Below are 16,821 nucleotides of genomic sequence, written 5' to 3' on the forward strand. Positions count from 1 at the left end.
CGAAAAAGTGAGCAAGGGACTCACGTCTGAGCATACCCTGCCACACTTATGGTGGCCAAAAGCGGTACAAAAGGGGGTGGTGATGGACGGAGCATCTGAATCAATCAAACACTCACACCCAGTCAAAAGACACGGGTTTAATCCATCACCGTTCTTTAGCCCACTCTGCCACCCCAGTTCAGACAGGGCTATATGCAAATCAGTCTGACCCCGTTTGTGGTGAATTTTGAAGACCATCCCTCTACTCTTTCCTTTATTTTGCGTAGTATGGCTTGTTCGTTCTGATCTAGTGTGGACCTGAGGTCCCTCTCAAAAAGGAGGCCTAGGTATTTGATGGTTTTTTTCTGCCATGTCAGCCCGGATGTGCCTAGTACTGTCCTTGTGGTGTGGACGTTTAAGGGTTTGCACTCTGATTTTTCCCTGTTCAATTTGTATCCCGAGACCTGAGCATATTGTTCTATTGTTTCCATCAGGGCTTTGATTGATTTCTCAGGATTTTCGGTGATTATTAGGACATCGTCTGCATAGGCCACTAGTTTGAAGGTTTCCCCCCTCCACTGGTATTCCTGCTACGTCTGTGTTAGTTCTAATCATGTTTAGCAGTGGTTCTATCGCTAGAAGGAACAGGGCTGGGGAGAGAGCGGGCACCCTTGTCGGGTCCCTCGTTCTAGGTAGAGTAGGTCAGATGTCCCACCATTGACTACCACTCGTGCTCTGGGATCATTGTAAAGGGCTAGAACCATCTTCCTGTAGTTGGGACCAAGCCCAAATTTCTGCATGCACTGATCTAGGAATGGCCAGGATACTCTGTCGAATGCCTTCTCTGCATCTAGGGCTATCATGACTGCTGCATTGCTGCTTTTGGAGGAGGGGTTTATTATGTGGCAAAGCAGCCTTGTGTTGTCGTGGGACATGCGGTTTTTAAGATAGCCTACTTGTGAACAGTGTATGAGCTTGGGTAAGAGTGCGTTGAGCCTGGATGCGAGGATCTTAGCGTAGATTTTACAATCTACGTTTATAAGTGAGATTGGTCTGTAGTTTTTTGCCTGCTGTGTGTCCTTGCCTTCTTTTGGGATTACTATTATGTTGGCCTCTGCCATTGACGGTGTCATGCATCCACTCTGGACACAGTTCATGAAGACTTCAGTCATTGTGGGCTTGAGTAAGTGGAGGTACTGTTTGTTGAACCCAGCCGTGAAGCCATCTGGCCCCGGTGCTTTGTTATCTTTGAGACTGGCTGTGGCCCGCCCTACCTCGTCCCCTGTGATGTTTAAGTCGAGCACTTCTCGCTCATTGTCAGTTAGTGTTGGTGTGGATATTCGTTCTAGGAGTACCTTTCCTCCATCCTCTCGTAAGGTGGTGTCCCTCGTGTAGAGTTGTTCGTAGAAGTCTTTGAAGACCTTAAGTATCTCTTTGTTTGCGGTCTGGGATTTGTTATTTCTGTCTTTGATGGCTGCTATCGAGTGTTGTTTCTGTTTTCCCTTGAGGTAAGATGGCAGATTTTTCCATGCTCTGTTTGCTGTACACAGGTTGATGGCTTTGTACTTGTTTATCCAAGTTCCCGCCCTCTCACTGAGGATTCTGTTCAGTTCATATTTTCGTCTAGTTAGGGTCGTGAAGGTGTTCCTGTCCTCTATGTTTGCTATGTGTCCCATCTTTAAGTGTTTGATTTCTTTTTCTAGTTCCGCAATCTTTTTGTTCCTTTCTCTGTTTAGCCTTCCCTTGATGGTGAGTATTGTCCCCCTAACAGTGGCTTTTAGGGCGTCCCAGAGTGAGTTCCTGTCTGTTTCGGGGGTGTTGTTAATTGCAAGGTACTCTCTTATTGCTGTCTCTATCTCTGCCTTCGCTGTCGTGTTGTTAAGCAGGTTGTCGTCGAAACGCCATCTGCGAGTCGGCTTCTCGTTGTGTTTCCCTGATAGGACTAGGCTGATATGTGAGTGATCTGAAATGCTTCGTGGGCCTATCTCAGTGTGGTCTATGAGGTGGGTGTGTGTGTCTGATATTAGGATGTGGTCTATTCTGCTGTAGGAGTTGTGTGGGTTTGAGTAAAATGTGTACTCCCTGCCGTCAGGGTTTTGGAGCCGCCACGGTCCTTGAGATTTAGTTTGGAGCACAGGTTCCCTAGGATATTGCCCTTTTGTGATGTTTGGCTAGGTCTGTGCGGATGTCTATCAATAGCTGGATCTAGGACCTGGTTCATGTCCCCTGCTACTACTAGAAGCTCGCCTAGTGGTAATGTGTATAGTTGTTCTCCTACCTTGTCCCAGAAGGGCCTGTCGTCAGTGTTAGGGCCATAGATGTTGGCCACATGTATTGCTTCTTCGCCTCTTGTCAAGCTGGTCACTAGCATTCTACCATCTGTATCCGCCTGCACGTTCCCCAGTACTAGCTTTGATTTCTTGCTGATTATTGTTACCACCCCGTTCTTTTTCTTCTGTGCGGGTGATCCTATTACCTCGCCTATCCAGCTGGCTCTGAGACACCCTATGTCTTCTGCTTCTAGCCTAGTTTCTTGTAGTACATATATGTCGCCCTTGAGCTTCCCCAGGTATTCTAAGACTTTCCTTCTCCTCACCGGGCTGTTAAGACCCTTGACGTTCAGGGACACTATCTTGATATCAGTTGCGAGGTGGGCTTGGTTGTTGTGTGTCATTTGCTGTGTTGTGCATCTGGCGGTGTGTCTGGCCTCGTTCTATGTGCCTCACTGTGCCGGGCTCCCCCACATTTCTCGCCTTCATGTGATTGTCTGTTCTCTATCCTGCGCTGACATCTCCTAGGGAAAGGTGTGGATGGGAGATAGATAGAAAGATAGAAGAAAAGAAGTAGAGATACCCCATGTATGTGCTCCCCGCACCCTCCTCCCTCCCCTGTGCCCCCCTCCCCTCCCACCCCCCCCCCCTCCCCCCCTTACTTGCTGAGTGGGTGTGCAACGACAAAGTTCCTTTGCTCCGCATGGTCCCTGAGGTAGTGTTCTTGGGCTGAGTCAACAGCTTGGCTCACATGTTTTCTGTCTTCCTCCCTTCGGGGTCTTGGTGAACAATGAGGTAGGATGTTATCATGTTGTCATGCGCCCAAGTTCTCTTTGCGTCCATGGTTCGTGACCGCGTTTGGTCCGTAGTCCCTGAGCGAGACTCCCGGGCGCTTGGTTGAGGTAAATTGCCTTGAGGTAGGTAGTGTTGTTGTCCTATGACTGTGCTCGTGCTTTCATTCAGATTTCCAGCGTCGTCAGGTGATGCGCTTCTTTTGACCGCCCCGGGGCTTTTTGTTTCCATCTCTTCTGTTGACGGTCTTTGTATATAGCGTCTCAGGTCTTCCGGGTTGTCGAATACCATTGTCCTCCATTTGTCAGTGACCTTAAAGCGTGCTGGGCCGGCGAAACTAAAGCTGATATTTCTTCTACGTAGCGTATCTCTTAGGGATAGAAAGCCCTTCCTGGTTTCTACCGTTGGTTTGGAGTAGTCCTGTGTCAGCACAATCTTGCTACTTGCCCATGTGAGGTTTTGATTCTTCCTGGCAAAGGCGAAAATGGCATCGGTATGGCTCGTTCTTAACGGGTTGCAGATTATTGGTCTGGGACCTTTCCCAGTCACTGGCTTCCCTGCCGGCACTCGATACGCTTTTTGTACTTCGAACTGCCTGTCAAATTTAAGACCAGTGAGCTTTGGAATCATGTCTTCAAGCATGGCCGCATAGGAGCCCGCCTTATCCTCTGTTCCTTCTGGGACGCCTAAGATCCTCACGTTGCTTCTTCTGGCCCGGTCGTCCTGTTCCGCAAGTTGCCTTTGTATGGCTTTAGTGGCCTTTTGGCACTCTGCTATTGCTTTGGTGTTCTCCTCCGTTGCGTCCTCCACGTTGCTTATGCGCCCCTCTGCGGCTTCAATTCGGGTGTTGGTGCTGTGCAGGTCTGCTCTTATTGCCGCTAGTTCCAGTTGCATATTGTCTATCGTGAGTTTCGTTTCTTTCGCTACTGGGTTGCGTTGATTTTTCTGATGATGGTCTCTCAGGTGACGGTCTCGTTTTTCGGCTTTATTGGTGACTCTGGGATGTCCTTCCTTTGTTTTTTAGTGTCCGCAGCTAGTTTGCCTTCATTGCCTGACATTGTGCTAATGCCTCGTCTTATCAGGACACTGCCCAGTCGACCTTCTTTCTGCGTGGATGTCAAGTTGTTATTTGAGATTGTTTTTGAAGTCGGAGCGCTTATGTGTGTTCTATACCTGCTCGGCTCCTTGATGTTTCTGGTCCTTGTCTTTGATTTTGCCCCTGCCAGCGCGTGCTTCGTCTCGTTCGCAGCCGAGCCCGGCTGCTTGTTGCCTGTATGCGCTGAGCAGTTAGGTCTCCCTTTGGTTGTTAGCAGTGCTGAGCTGTGCTGCGCATGCCGTGGCTGCTGTTCGGCCTTTGGGCGCTTTCTTGTTGCTGTATGTTGAGAGGTCGCGGCTTTAACAGCCTTTCTCGCTCCGCTGCTTACCCCCTGCCAGAGTATTGCCCGCCGCTTCCCTTCTTTTTGTTGGTGTTGGGACACCCCTTTGTTTGATCGTTCTTTTCTCCCTTTCTGTGTTTGCGGCCACGGAGTTGTTTGCCGTGTGATCACCTCCGCTGGTTGTGGGCGGTTATGGCCTGCAGCTTGCTCGGGCTAGTTGGCTCTGCTGGTTGGCTGGATCTGCTGCCCTGCAAGATCGTGCTGTGCGATCCGCACTCCCGGTGCTGCTCTCTCGCCTCTCGCGGGCTGTTGTTCTTAGCCTTCCTCCTTTGCTGTGTGAGCCGTATCTGGGGTGCTTGCCTTGCCGGACTGGGGTAGCGTTTCCTTTCTGGTTAAGCGCCTTGCCTTTGCTCTGGGTATGGCAGGGCTCTCTCAGCTTCCCTCTGCGCCTGCACCTCCGTTATTTCGCTTCCGCTTCCTGCTTCTTTGTTTTCGTCTAGTGGCTTCCGGTAATGGCGGCGCCCGTGCGAGCCGTTAGTTTCACTTTCGTTGTCGCTTCGGGCGGGGATCGCTTCCCGCTGTTTCTGACCTCCCTCGGAGCTCGCTTTCTTCCTCGGGTGGTTCTCGCTATATTTCTCCCTCCCTCGTGCTCCGCCGCCCTGTTCGGCTACTCGCGCTGCGTTTGTTTCCCGCTATGAAGCGCGCTTGTGAGTCTGCCAGGGCGAGCGTTTTCCTGGGGGGGCTGGTCTTGGGTTATTTCTGGGTGCTTTTACTCACCTCCTTCTTCGCCCTTTGCAGGGCTCGCTCGGGTTGTGGGCTTGCGGGTTGAGATCCCCTTACTTCCCTCTGGGCGCCATCTTGTCTCCAACTTGCTTCTGCAGCCGAGGAGTGTGTGGAGTCCAAAAATCCCGGTGAATGCACTTCTTATATCACGCGCTGTGCGGCTCCTCTTGTAGCCTCAATCTTCCCACGCTTGTTTCTTGTTTCCGATGCGAGATCGGACCTGTTTGGCTGGTTGTTTTCGCCGTAGTTGGCCTCAGCACCCCAACCGAAGTCAAAGCCAGGTGCGGCTATACCAGTCGCACATCCCTAGAGTTAGCCGTGCCAAGGTAAGTACGCTGATGGGGTCAAACCTGGTTACTGTATCTAACCTGTGCTCCTTAGAGGTCAGCCTCAATCTCGCTTGATGCCAGTGTATCACTACCGTTGACCATGGTTGGCGCTTATCACTTTTAGGTGCTATATTTATTTAAAACTAAAAATCATATCTCCAGGTCTCCTTATTAGATTGGTTGTTTTGGTGTAATTTTATTTATACACATGTACTCTATTATTCTAAATTGGTTTGGGATATTACTGTTTTGGTGTTGCATAAATACTTTACACATTGCCTCTAAGTTAAGCCTGTCCTCTCTGTGCAATAGCTTCCAGTGGTTGAGCTCAGGTTTATTTAGTGACTTTAGTGGTTCACCCTCACATGGATTGTGATTTCTTATTTGAGGTTGGCAGTTACCCCCCTCAACTAATGCACCAGTTTCTTACACAACCTATATGAAAGTAATTAGCAAACAGGTTGTGGAGAATACCCTGGCTGCTACCTTCATCTTTGTAAGAATATTTGTCTCATTAGCTTTGCTTGCAAAAGGCATGAGGTAACCCAAGTGGCTGCCCTACATATTTTTACAAGTGGTACATTTCCTTTGGAAAGAACCCAATTCAGCATTAGCTCTGGTAGAATAAGAATAAACTATTGAATATTGCTCAAGTCCTTTTTCACCATAAGCTTCTGCATACACACGACAATCTGCCTAACAATTGTGGCATTTGCTGCTTATATCTGTGTGGTCAGATCATCTTTGACACCATCTAAGGTGATAGGTGATCAGAAAGCAGAGTAGACTGAAAACAAGTAATCATTCTTTTCCTGTAAAACTTAACCTCCAGGTTTTGTGCAGTTTCTTCATCTAGGAAAACATGAGACTGTTTTTTTCCTTGTTCAGATACAATCATGTTACAGAAAGAGTGGAACTTTCATCTCCATGCTCCTCCTAGAGATATAATCACGATAAAGAAGTTAATTTTCTCTGGCAAGAGATCCTGGATAGAAGGTTTTAAGAGTAGAGCCTTCATACAGGATTTCAGCAAACATTTGATCAGGAGCCGTATGAAACCATATAAGAAACGAAATACTGTCTCGGAATTGTATTAAAAAGCACACATCCCCCCACATGCCATGCAGTGCTGCTGCAGTTGGTGTATACGTAATCAATGTGCCACCGTGCCTTTACTCTGAAGGGATATAAATCAGCAGACCCTGCCACCACAACACAATGCCAAAACAAAATCTGGACCACCAGCAATTCTCCCTTGAAGCCCAATGTGCAGCACAGAAACTCTGCTCTACGCCTCCATTGCCTGTTGAATTTTCCATTCAGATTTTGGGTTACAGCATTATGATTGGGTTACAGTAGATGCCACAAGTCACAGAGTGAGTCTCTGGAATCGCGGCCAGTGAGAATAACTCTGCAAATTCAATCGTTAATCTCCAGATTGTAGATATAACTTTCTAGGCAACACCTGCTTCAAGACATAGATCTATTAATCTATGAGTTTGTCTAGAATATTTCCTATAGGGTCAGTGATGATCCAATGACTGAATTATTTCAATATTTGAGAAAACTGTTTTTCGAATTCCTTATTTCTATTTTTACGATGCTATCATAATTGCCAGCCACAAATGGTCTCAAATGTAAACTTCGTGTCACACTGGCATTAAATGTCCGAACTAAATATGAACACTTCTTTTCTCAAGAAAGAATCTTTTTCTTGAGAAAAGAAGTGTTATATTATATCTACAATCTGGAGATTAACGATTAAATATGCCGAGTACATCAAAGTCAATTATTTGGCCCATATCAAGCAGAAAGCCAGTCATAAAACTTATTTAGTAAATTGTGGCATTCCTGACGAAGGCGCAAAGTGTGGCGAAACGTGCGTTCCAGACTTATCTCTTGCCACAGATTATTTTTTATTGTAATTTTTGTATATCATTGCAATATTTTGTAAAATTGATTTATTGTTGATGTAGTAATACACTTTAAAAAAAAAAAAACAAGGTTACCATTTTTTTGGTGTCCTTTTTATAAAATTGGTTTTATATTGTTATTGATTGTTTAATTGAAAATAAAGACTGACATATATATGTATTTCATGGTCGTTACACTGAGTTCTTTATAATTTTGTTTGTATGATTATGTTGATATTAGTGAAATTGTTCTTTGCCTAGGAATTTATTCTCTATTGCATTATTGCCCTGCCCTAGGAATTGTGAAATCAATTTTACAGGGGGTCTTTGATACCTACAATTAAAAAGGTGACTTTGCCTATCTTGGTCATCTAAAAACTCTGACCATGGGGCCCTGTTGGAATTTTATAGGGAAACATCAACCTGCATCCCTACTACGTAAATGCGCAGTGCCCTGATTCCTGGGCTCTTGGTCTCATACTGCTGTCACTTACCAATGTAGAGATATCACCCGCTATGATGCTTTCATCTGCATTTTATGGTTCAAGGACCAGCCAACCAGTAATTTTACACTCCCCTAACTTTGACTAGAAATGTCTTGGTGGAAATGGTGTTAGTTGATGCAGTCTGCCGGCACTGAAGCTAACATCTACCCTGGTAGAGATGGGCCTTTGCTGTCCTGTTCATCAAGAGCTCTTGCTTAGGGTCACGTAGGAACTTTTTAGGGAAAATCAGCCTGTCTCCTACTACTTAAAATATGGTTGCAATGGCTTAGGCTAGCTTTCCTGATTCTGGAGCATTTAGACCCTCTCTAAGAGCGGCCTGGAAATTCCAAAGTACCCAGTAACTTGAATTCAGGGTCTTCATTTATGGCTATGGAAGACCGATGAAATCAGCACAACGACACACATTGCTGCACCCTACTCCTCCAGAAACGTATAACTCCTGTAACTTCCGTGCCCCTGGAATCGTCAGGCCCCACTGTAACGTCAATTTTGGGGAGGTCAAATAGTGATAATTTTTCCAGTGCATTTGCAATTAATGCCTACGCGCATACCACACTGCCAAGCCTCAGGAAAACATCCATAATGATTGGGAGCCTGGGCAGTGCAAGAAGACCCCATTGTCCGCTCAGCTTCCGCTACAAATCCTATAGGTGTGCACTGTCCGATAATACTTGCCTGATTTGGAGCGGAGGGAGAGTTTAAGAGTGAGCTCTGTGCTGGCTTTGATGGAAATATTACCATGCCCTGATTATTACTGTTGTGATGACGTAAAGCTAGATAGTGATGGTGCAGATCTGAAAATGCACTGATGATTACTGGGTGGGGTATATATGAGCGTGCACAAAGAATTTATGAGTGATGCTGCATACTTGGCCTAGTGGCCAAAGTTTGCAATTGATTAGTATAGAACTGGACCAGCACCGAAGTCATCTGAGTAGATATCTGAACATGCATTAAATATTATACCAACACCTGCCTATGCACACACTAACATTATTAATAACATTTGTATATGTTTAAGACCAAAGCAAAATCATAGAGCCAAAGACAGCAACATTGATGGATTCCTTGACGCTATATTTTTAAGATTGTAATAGTTCCACACCAGCCGACACGTGTTTCGTTGCGTTAGGAAGAGAGTATTCGCGACTCCTCAGGGCTTTCGTTTTGCAACAAGAAACTGGTCTAGGTCTCTCCACCTGTGATGTTTCCGACCCAGCGGGGCCCGTGACCATCTGGAGTTGCTGGGCAATAAAATCCGAATAGCGCAACGGACATTCACCGATTCCTTGTGTTCCCTGGTACAGTCCGTAAAAAAACGCCGTAAATCTGTGGTCTCTGGGAGACTATCAGTGTTGGTTGTTCTTAAAATGAGTGATTCTAAGTGTAACGACCCCGGAGACCTTCCTTCTGTCAGGAGCGGATAACCCCAATTTAAAACACTGCGCTGTGAACGCACGGAACACGGTGACCTGGGGAGACTGGACGCGGCAAACACAGCGCAGTGTTTTAAATTGGGGTTATCCGCTCCTGACATAAGGAAGGTCTCCTGGGTCGTTGCACTTAGAATCACTCGTTTTAAGAACAACCAACACTGATAGTCACCCCGAGACCACAGATTTACGGTGTTTTTTACGGACTGTACCAGGGAACACAAGGAATCTGTGAATGTCCGTTGGGCTATTCGGATTTTGTTGCCCGCAACTCCAGATGGTCACGGGCCCTGCCGGGTCGGAGATATCACCAGTGGAGCGACCTATACCAGTTTCTTGTTGCAAAATAAAAGCCCTGAGGAGTTGCGAATACTCTGTTCCTAACGCGACGAAACACGTGTCGGCTAGTGTGGAACTATTAAAATCTTGAAAATATAGCTTCAAGAAATCCATCAATGTTGCTGTCTTTGGCTCTATGGTTTTGCTTTGGTCTTAAACATATACGAATGTTATTAATAATGTTAGTGTGTGCAGAGGCAGGTGTTGTTATAAGTTATCAGTGTGTCTGTTTTGATAGACATACTTTTGAGCGGTCCGAGGGTTTTCCCGCTCGCCAGTTGCACCACACAGTCATTTAGTTCTATATACAAGATGCGTATACTTGAGGCAGAGCGCCCAGTTATTTCTCTGAGACCCAATTAACCCTATGTACCTGTAAACATGCATTAAATATTACATCGTACCTTAAATTTGAATCTGAAAATGCATAAAAGTGGTAACTCATGGCACATTGTTCGCACTTGCGGCACACTGGTGCCCACACCATGGTTAGTGCTTGTACTGACATAACAATGGTAATTCATACTGTACTTTTCTCATTCCTGGTGCAAGTGTAGTGCTCACATTGGCTTGTGTAATGCTTGAATTGGGTTATTACTGGTCATTCTTGAAATTTTCTAACATTGTCACTATTTCTGTCTGATGCTTCAGCCTGGAAGATTGGTGTAACCTGTCTGCCTCAATCTGCGTACTCCGACATTCAATCATTCATGCACTTTGTCATTCAACCAGCCGTTAACTCATACACACAAATTCGCCAATCAGTGAACCAACACTTTCATTGATAAGAAATAGCCAAACATGTTGATTTTTGCCATTGCTTGTTTCCTTTAGTAAGAACGTGTAAAGTAGGCTAGTTGAACAGATGTAAAGTGTGAGTGTTCTCTTTTAAAAATCTATGTTGGGGTCCTGCAGTTTAGGAACTGAATGAGTAGACGTGAAGAATCGACTTGAACTTTTATCTCTTTTAACTCTAGTATTTAATTTGTTTTCTGTGTATTTCTTAATAAGAAAAGCTAATAGCGTTGCGCAACGAGTACCTAGAAGCTGATGAGACTACTAAAAGATTTCTGGAGAAACGTTATGGCAAGAGGGTGATCCAGAAAGCTGTAGAGGAAATGGAAAGTAAAGATTGGCTGGAGAAGAACTCTAAGGGCTGCCCACGTTGTGGCACACATATCCAGGTGAGATCAGGAAGACATATGGGAAAAGATCAGTATTGTAGGGCTAAATTGTAAAATAATAAGCAAACCAAATATTTAGCATTCACAGCATGCTTGTCCTCTTAACCTCTGCTGTGCTATATTTTGCTGTCTGTTTCTCCTCCCTCTCTTAAACCCTTCCCATGATGTGAAAGAAATTCGCATGTCACTTGTAGGTTTACTCATGCTTCCCATCTGCGCTATCTTAAAAAAAGCACACATTCAACCAGCAAGGTTTAAAAGTGCTTTGTGAATCCCAAAATGTTACTGGTATTTTAACAAGTTTCTTGTGTGTACTACATTTTTGGGTTGGCAGAAAATCGATGGCTGCAACAAGATGACCTGCACTGGGTGCACACAATACTTCTGCTGGATCTGCATGGGTTCCTTGTCTAGAGTCAATCCATACTCTCATTTCAACGATCCAGGATCAGGGTGCTTTAATCAGTGAGTATTACCAATCCCTTTTTTCTATTTATTTAAAGGAACAGCGCTCCTGATGTTGTTTTTCTGTATTCTAATGTCCTCAGTCAAAGTCATAATTTTCAGTTTTTAAAGACTCTTTGAATTTAGCTCCTTTACAGTTAAAGATTAAAACATAAACATCTTGCATCCTAAAAATAACAAAACTACACAATTGTTGTGAAAACCTAAAAAATACAGGAGAAGATGATGTTAAAAAAAGGAAATGCTTGCTCAGTGAAAGATGGGGAGAAAGTCCCAGATTGGGTACGTTCTAGAAGTAAACTTCTGCAATATGAAATTATCCTATGTTCAAGAAATTGTTAAATACTCCTATTTCTAATGGATACATCTTCCTGCAGTTTTCTCTCCTTATGAATATCCTTTCAGATGTCAGACTGCTCTGGAATACTTTTACCCGGTAATAACGCTCCATCCAGGTGTAGCTTTAACCGCACCGTTTCCTCTAAAACATGACAATGTCTCTCTTCATTAGGGGGCTGCCAGTATGCTGGCATCCGTTCCTATTTTTTCACTTCTCAGCCCTTCGCTCTCTTCTGCTTCATCTATGAAAATTCCTCAGATTTTGACGGTGACTAAGTCAAATGTTTCGTCAGTAAATCTCAGATTCCAAGCCCTACCCTAGGTGCAGCAAGAAAATATTTTTATCACGGTATATCCAAGCTTGGGCAATTGTCTTTTCAAAACGCGGAGCCCCAGATGCTCGTTGAGATGTGTCTTCAGTGCAAAATGACTCCTCTTCATGACCTGGGCTTTATTATCAGCTACCAGAAGTCCTATAATACTCTGACACATCGATTGACCTTTGTAGGGGTTTAGGGGGGTCCTGGACTCTATCCTCTTAAAGGATTTTCGTCCTGATAGGATCATGGATATTCAGAGTTTTCTAAGGTTTCTGACTTGGACACAACTCCCGGTTCTGCCGGTCTTACATCTGCCTGCCCTCATGCACCCTGTTGGTTCTACACACCAGAGACAGGTGAGGACCTTCCTGTGGTGTTTGCAACTGCATTGGTTCCTGCCTCGTGGCAGTCACTATGGTCAGCTGCAGATTTCTCCATAGGGTCAACATGATCTGCACAGGTGCATCCCCCTCCCCTGAAATGGTTAATCTGTACAGCCTTCTGAAGACTCAAGCTACCATGGTCATGGAGTCCTCACTGGGCAGGGGTGCTCATTTGGGCAACATGATGGTACATGTCCTTTGGTCCATGTGAGGGTAGGATCTGCTCATACATTTGCTTGAGTCGGGGTGGAGGTCTCATCCTTGACAATAAGCTGTTTCTCCCTTCCATCTTTGAATTCAGGAGAGTGTCTTTCAGATTCTGTCAGAAATCTCTGTCACAATCCATTCCAACAACAGGCATGGCTGGCCAGGCTTGTGAACTCTGTCTGGCTAGGTAATTTGTCTAGTAGTTTGTGCAGTGATGGGGAATGTTCTTGAAAATAACTTATTTTGCAGAGTCTTTCAGCATGAGAGGGTTGGCTCTAAGTCCTCTCTCGCTGTAGGGCCATGAGTGGTTTCTTCACCCCAAAGTGATGAAGATTGGTGTGTGCATCTGTGAATCTCTTTTCCATGGCTCTATATGGGAAGTATCTTCTGGTTTTAGCCATACACTTCCCTCTGAATGATTCCCTTGGTGAAGACTTGAAGGTCATTTAGTCTCATGGCCTGCTGTACATGTTTCCACTGAGTCTGCTTCTGTTGAAAGTATTGCAGACGGCCGGTGAGGATTAGGCACAGTAGAACCTGATTGGGCAAGGAGGATTACATATGTCAGTCTGTTTTATCACTCAGCATTCAGCCATCTGTTCCTCTCTTGCAACAAGATGGAATGAGATTGAGCAGTCACTATATGCATGTATAGAAAACTACACGCAACAATTGTCCACTGACCGAGTGAATAACTAATAGCATTTTTAAAGCACCAGTACCCCAAAGGGCCCTTTGATGCTGTTACTAAAAACTGTCTGGCGAAACAGGTAAATCTTCAGCTTTATCTGAAGCTTATCAATTAGGTTCACAGCCTGAAGTCTAGTGCATTCCATATCATGGGAGCCTTTCACTGGTGTGGGGGGCCGTGGCCAGCAGCCAATTGGGTAGCGCCACTTTGAGGGTGCTCCCGCTGACCTGCCCCAATCTGACATCCTCCTGTATTGGGAAAATACTGCACCCAAACCCCTGCAAAAATTCTCAGGTTGTGGAGACTGGAGACTTATCAGTTGGAAAATTGAAAATCAGGAGCATTACGGAGTCCCTCAAAACAGCAACTTGACTCGAGGCTGAAACTAAAACGGTGGCTAGAGAGCAAAGCTAAATGCAGCAGTATCCCAGTCTCAGCTGCGCTTGCCTGGAATCACATGAACTGCACTGCAGCCTAGACTGGGAACATAACTCTGGGCTGAGTAGAGAAGTGATCCAGGCAGTTGAACAGGACCGACCCACATCCCAGACAGTGTGTGTAGGAGTGGCCTACCTGGCTGTTGGGCCAGGCTACCCAAACCTGAAAGGACGTGCCCCCAGTCACCGTAATCCGAGACAAACTAGATTGTATTCTTGACAGACAAACTGATATGACACAAGCATGCTTTGACCATTGTCCTACCTTACATAGAAATACACATTAGGGCTCAAGTGAGGCTATATGTATAATCCTTGACTTGGTGGCTCTCCCTAGATTAGACGTGGAACTCAGGACTATCAGATCAGCCTATAACAGCCGAGGAGATAAGGGGCTTTCACTTGAGCCCAGTGTGAAATAATAGCCCTGAGACAAATTGAATGCCAATTGAGTGTTATTGACCGTACTCCGAAATTCTGGTACTAAAGCTATTGCAACTATGTAACGCTGCTCTTGAGATTGCTTAGCTCCCTAAAACTGCCAGTGAAGCCCTGGCGGTCTCGCTACTAAGACCTCAGTGAGTTATGCTTGATATGGCTTCATGATTATCACCTTGAAACGGCCAACGAAGCACTTGTGGTCTCGCTACTAAGACCTCAATGAGCTATGCTTGATATGGCTTCATGATTATCTCCCTGAAACGGCCAATGAAGCCCTGGTGATCTCGCTACTAAGACTTCAGTGAGTTATGCTTGATATGGCTTCATGATTATCTCCCTGAAACGGCCAATGAAGCCCTGGTGATCTCGCTACTAAGACCTCAATGAGCTATGCTTGATATGGCTTCATGATTATCTCCCTGAAACGGCCAATGAAGCCCTGGTGATCTCGCTACTAAGACCTCAATGAGCTATGCTTGATATGGCTTCATGATTATCTCCCTGAAACGGCCAATGAAGCCCTGGTGATCTCGCTACTAAGACCTCAATGAGCTATGCTTGATATGGCTTCATGATTATCTCCCTGAAACGGCCAATGAAGCCCTGGCGGTCTCGCTACTAAGACCTCAGTGAGCTATGCTTGATATGGCTTCATGATTATCTCCCTGAAACGGCCAATGAAGCCCTGGCGGTCTCGCTACTAAGACCTCAATGAGCTATGCTTGATATGGCTTCATGATTATCTCCCTGAAACGGCCAATGAAGCCCTGGTGATCTCGCTACTAAGACCTCAATGAGCTATGCTTGATATGGCTTCATGATTATCTCCCTGAAACGGCCAATGAAGCCCTGGCGGTCTCGCTACTAAGACCTCAATGAGCTATGCTTGATATGGCTTCATGATTATCACCTTGAAACGGCCAACAAAGCACTTGTGGTCTCGCTACTAAGACCTCAATGAGCTATGCTTGATATGGCTTCATGATTATCTCCCTGAAACGGCCAATGAAGCCCTGGTGATCTCGCTACTAAGACCTCAATGAGCTATGCTTGATATGGCTTCATGATTATCTCCCTGAAACGGCCAATGAAGCCCTGGCGGTCTCGCTACTAAGACCTCAATGAGCTATGCTTGATATGGCTTCATGATTATCACCTTGAAACGGCCAACAAAGCACTTGTGGTCTCGCTACTAAGACCTCAATGAGCTATGCTTGATATGGCTTCATGATTATCTCCCTGAAACGGCCAATGAAGCCCTGGTGATCTCGCTACTAAGACCTCAATGAGCTATGCTTGATATGGCTTCATGATTATCTCCCTGAAACGGCCAATGAAGCCCTGGCGGTCTCGCTACTAAGACCTCAGTGAGCTATGCTTGATATGGCTTCATGATTATCTCCCTGAAACGGCCAATGAAGCCCTGGCGGTCTCGCTACTAAGACCTCAATGAGCTATGCTTGATATGGCTTCATGATTATCACCTTGAAACGGCCAACAAAGCACTTGTGGTCTCGCTACTAAGACCTCAATGAGCTATGCTTGATATGGCTTCATGATTATCTCCCTGAAACGGCCAATGAAGCCCGGATAATCTCGCTACTAAGACCTCAATGAGCTATGCTTGATATGGCTTCATGATTATCTCCCTGAAACGGCCAATGAAGCCCTGGTGATCTCGCTACTAAGACCTCAATGAGCTATGCTTGATATGGCTTCATGATTATCTCCCTGAAACGGCCAATGAAGCCCTGGCGGTCTCGCTACTAAGACCTCAGTGAGTTATGCTTGATATGGCTTCATTCCGCCTCGTCTCCATTTTGGAGACTGATATAGGATTAGAAAAAATTCTGGCAAACACCTTACTCCCCTGAAGCCACATTTGGTGCATAAAAATCAAAACGCATTAATTTCAGGTTGGAATACATCTCTAACTACCCAGCAACTATTCTACGTGATTGGGAGCGCACCCATTTTAAAGTTGTGGAAGTTCGCTTTTTATTGGGAAAATACAATGGAAAAATGCAGTTGCCCTTCACCTTTCCCCCCTCATATTTTACCCAGGTTCACTCTGGTGAAAGGGCGGTGAACTGTCCGGAAATGCAGCAAACTTATAGGGGAAAAGTGAGAAACGTGTAGAAAGGCCGGTTGTTTTAAAGCTTCCCATCTGTGATTGCTGGAAGCGCTGCCCTCCATTGGTGGGTGCGCATATTTCACCTGCCTTTTCACAGTTGGTGGTTGCGTGTGTATAGGCATGTATATTTTGTGTTCAGAGTTGACACATACCTAAAAAGTATAAGATTTCTTTCTACTGGCATGCTGGTTCACCTCTAAGAAAACTTACCTCTGAAAAAAGTTTGATTCCGGTGATTGGCTTGATTACACATTTTCACAACTTATTTGATCCCCGACATAAATGTATATCCTATGTCTTCACCACACCACGGCCTTCAGAAGATTCAAACTCACAACCACCAAAGCACTTTTTTCAAAGGCATCCTTCAAAGCTTCAGAGTCAGTGCCCTGGTGTGAAAAACTTTCGTCTTTTGTGCACTTGCTTTTTATATTAACTACAAGAATGAAACCAATGTAATTCCAACAAGGCCTTGCACACATTCGCCTTTTGAGTTCGTG

At 45.3% G+C, this 16,821-nt stretch overlaps 1 protein-coding gene across 2 annotated transcripts in view; it reads left to right on the forward strand.

The window, feature by feature from the left end:
• Positions 1-16,821, forward strand: part of RNF14 (ring finger protein 14) — a 146,230-nt gene that overhangs the window by 116,078 nt on the left and 13,331 nt on the right. For both annotated transcript variants that reach the window (XM_086931639.1, XM_086931640.1), the window contains exons 6-7: positions 10,732-10,904; positions 11,239-11,369. In XM_086931639.1, coding sequence (XP_086787765.1) covers positions 10,732-10,904; positions 11,239-11,369 — 304 coding nt within the window. The remainder of the gene's footprint in view (positions 1-10,731; positions 10,905-11,238; positions 11,370-16,821) is intronic.

Source organism: Lissotriton vulgaris, chromosome 7 (assembly GCF_964263255.1).
Source record: "Lissotriton vulgaris chromosome 7, aLisVul1.2, whole genome shotgun sequence".
Lineage (NCBI taxonomy): Eukaryota > Metazoa > Chordata > Amphibia > Caudata > Salamandridae > Lissotriton > Lissotriton vulgaris.